This window comes from Megalobrama amblycephala, linkage group LG1 (genome assembly GCF_018812025.1).
Source record: "Megalobrama amblycephala isolate DHTTF-2021 linkage group LG1, ASM1881202v1, whole genome shotgun sequence".
Lineage (NCBI taxonomy): Eukaryota > Metazoa > Chordata > Actinopteri > Cypriniformes > Xenocyprididae > Megalobrama > Megalobrama amblycephala.
Genome location: NC_063044.1, coordinates 12,058,650 through 12,062,457, shown reverse-complemented (window position 1 = coordinate 12,062,457; position 3,808 = coordinate 12,058,650). Strand labels below are relative to the sequence as shown.

Sequence of the window (3,808 nt, the reverse complement as noted above, 5' to 3'; positions counted from 1 at the left end):
GATAATGCATACTTGTATGCTAATCTTTTAATAGGCCATTGGCATGTTTGGGAAGTGTTCAAATAAATATTCATGAAAAAGACAATGGATTTTTTCTTTTTCTTTTTTTTTTCCCAGAAACTGGTCAACTGAATTCTCTCTCTCTCTCTCTCTCTCTCTCTCTCTCTCTCTCTCTCTCTCTCTTTTAATGGCATTGAAGTAATTACCCATTATATATTTTATTGTATTTTTTTTAATTGTATTTCATAGCCTTTTAGATACATACAATGTGCAATTCATGTATCATAAATACATGAATATTTATACTTTTTTTTCTATGAATGAATATTTATGAATATATATTTATATATATATACAGTAGGCTTAATAATGTGCACATATGTACATGTCTACTCAATCTAGATGTAGCTATATTTAATGCTTTTAGTTTTATTTCTACTTCTTTATTTTTTTTAATGCATGAATACACCAGTCTCCTGGAAATCTGACTCTGCTTAGTATGCCAGCATCGTTTAAAATACACGTTTTGCACAACTTTCATTATAATTATTAACATTTCTAGTTAAAAAGTGTGTTTTCTACAACCTTGCTATTGTTAATTTTACTATTATATATTTAGTTACAAAGCATCTTCTAATAGCAAATATAAGCCGATAACATTAGCGTCCTCTTGTGGATAGATATGCGTATTATCATGGCTGACAGATCTATCTTGTGTCAGAGCTCACGATTCGTATTTTATTCGGTTTAATCATGTTGTTGGCCACAAATATGTTAAACACCATAAGTTTGGTATACACTATATCACCTAAACATTATCATGAATGCACACATGGCGCGAATTTGTGGCTTAAGTCTCGTGTAAACTCGTACTATAGCACTGTTACTAGGAAACGGTATCTGTTCATCAACAATGGGGAGGTGTTGTGGTAGGGAATACGTTTACAGTAAGGCGGTAGATCTGGAAGAGCAGAGAGGGGGAGGGGAAGAGCATTTCTACCAGGAATAGTATTACTGACAACCTACCCTTACTGGAAGAACCCCGGTAGGCGGAGCTAAACTAGAACATGACGAGAGGCCACTACAAATAACAGAGAACTTCAGTACGGCGCTGCGAAGAAACACTAACTTCTCTTAACAAGGCAGGAGTTAACGCAGTCAGCCAGAGGAGAGAGACTTACCACTTTGGATATTACACAAAAAGTTATCATCTACCAAAAGAGACTCAAAGGTAAGAGAGGCTTTCAGAATATATTCTTGCTAAACTAATCAGAGTGCTCTGACTTTATACTTAAGGCATCTTTATGATTATTAAGCCTTTATTTGCTTAACTTAACAATTCTTACTCCTTATATTGGCTATACATAAGTATCTTGTATATTATGTGGCCATTAAGGAGTAAGAATTAGCCTATCATTGTTCAATTTTGCCAACAAATTATAATTATAGCAAAAAAAGATTTATGTTTATCTTTCCTACATGTACTTCAATCTGCAATAACAGAACAGTATCAAATGTTTTGGCTTTAAACCCCTACACTTTTAAAATGCAGTCTTATTGAATGTGTTTCCTGTGGTACTCATCTTAAGTCTTTCTCTCTTGTTACCAGCTTTGAGAGGCTCACCGTAACCATTCCCGGCAGCTCAAGGTTTGTGCGTAGCGCCATGGTAACCCACAGCAAGTTTGACAACGCAATGAGCAGCAGCCTGTTTGACGCAAGCATGCGGCTGCCGTCTCACCGTTACAAAACCTTCAGCTCCAAGCTTCAGTACCAGATGGTGCAACACGCCATCAGGATGCTCCAGGAGAGCGGCTTCTACTGGGGCTCCATCAGCGGCAAAGAGGCCAACCACCTGTTGAACTCGGAGCCTAGCGGGACCTTTCTGGTCAGAGACAGTTCGGACAACCGACACTTCTTCACGCTCAGCGTGAAGACCGAGTCGGGCACCAAGAACCTGCGGATGCAGTGCGACAACAAGTCGTTTTTCCTACAAACGGACTCCAAGAGCATGCAGTCGGTGCCACGCTTCGACTGCGTGCTGAAGCTCGTCCATCACTACATGCCCTCGGCCAGAAGCGCTCTGTCTATTGGAAACTCTCGGAGCGCCTACTACATCTACACCGGGGGCGAGAAAATCCCCCTGGAGCTGTTGAGGCCCCTACCTTGCACAATGTCCTCCCTGCAGCATCTATGCAGGAAGACTGTGAATGGACATATAGATGTTTCTGGGAAAAAAGAGCAGTTGCCACAACAGCTCAAAGACTTCCTACAAGAGTACGATGCTCCCATTTAAACAACAGAGATGCACTGATCTGTGGTCTGAGCTATGTTGAATGAAGAAACGGGAGGCGATGAGGGAGCTTGAAGCTAGTCCGATGAGCCTCAAAGGTCATGGGCCTTGGAAGCTCGATGGGCCAAGATGTATTGAACTGTTCATGAGTACATGGAGTTGGCGAGTACTGTCATGAGTACTATCACTGATGCATTCTCACATGACTGATCTCGAAGCCTCGTTCTTGCCAGTGAATGCACATTTGTACTGTTCCTTTGCCTACCAGTGCCAGTATCTGCGGGCACCAATCACTGCCTCGAGTAAGCGAGTTCCGCCAAGCAGGGAGACAGCAAGCCATTTAACCGAAACCAGCCGCCACCGCCTTCTTCCAAGTAAATATTTGTGCCTTTCAAGGGAAAAAGGAAGAAGTGAGTAACAGCATAGCACTGAGGCTGTTGTTGAGAAATGACTTCTGGGTGGGAACAAAAGAGTCAAAGCAGCTCAGATAAAACACATAAAAATGGACATTCTGCTTGTACTTGAAAGAGCGACACTTTGAAACAAAATTTCTGTGTGTTTGTAGTGTTTGTGTTAGGAGCAGTTGAAATGAGACTGCTGTTTGTTATTGAATGTATTAACATGTGTGAGTGGTCTTGTGTCTAAAAGATCACCCATGTTTCACCTTGTCATACAAGACAATGTTTACATATATGAAGATGAATTCTTCCATGTTTTGATGTAACGTATTTATATTTATATATGAAAAAAACAACAACAACATTTCAATAATTTATTAAAGAGCACTATTTTTGTAAAAATGAACTCCATGTCTTGGGTTTTTCATTTTTCCTCAGTCTGAAAGTGTTTGAAATACTTCACATTGCAGATGAATCAGAGCTGCCGGCGCCTATGATTCAGATTCTCTCCTGGAAGGGTTAAAGTTGATTCAGAGATATTCACTTTGGTGAGCGGGAATGATCCTCCCCTCGCTCTCTCCGACAAGGCTGTTCCAGTAAGACTTTGACTGATATGAGGAAGCTCGGGATTACAGTCAATGTTTTACACACAGTATTTAAAGGAACAACCTTGGATAACTAAAGTGAATGACTTAGCTATAACATGCGAGGAGAGATAAGCGGTTATATTGCAATTAAATGGTAATTAAATGGTAACATTTTATGGTTACACTTTATTTTAAGGTGTGTTTGTTAGACTGTACATTTAAGTGCTGAGTAACTACATGTACTTACTATAGGGTTAGGATTAGGGATAGAAACATATGTTACAGTAACTACATGTAACATATGTAACACGTAACATTTTATTTTCCATTACACTTCATTTCAATAGGCCACTTTTGACATTCGACTAACTATAAGTAACTATGTCCAACTTACTTTACTAACCCTAACCTAAAAGTCTACTAGTTACCTTATTTTCTTTTTGTATAAAGTCCATAATCAGATTTTATCCATATTTTAAGCCCAAAAGGTTACAAAACACTGAATAATAGCTTAATAGCTTAAACACTCATT

At 39.2% G+C, this 3,808-nt stretch overlaps 1 protein-coding gene across 1 annotated transcript; it reads left to right on the top strand.

Annotated features, from left to right (window-relative positions):
* The first annotated feature begins 1,072 nt into the window (after positions 1-1,072).
* Positions 1,073-3,095, top strand: socs3a (suppressor of cytokine signaling 3a). Its single transcript, XM_048182024.1, has 2 exons — positions 1,073-1,231; positions 1,610-3,095. The coding sequence occupies exon 2, from the start codon at positions 1,665-1,667 to the stop codon at positions 2,292-2,294; it is 630 nt and encodes a 209-aa protein (XP_048037981.1). The 5' UTR covers positions 1,073-1,231; positions 1,610-1,664; the 3' UTR covers positions 2,295-3,095.
* The last annotated feature ends 713 nt before the right edge of the window (positions 3,096-3,808 follow it).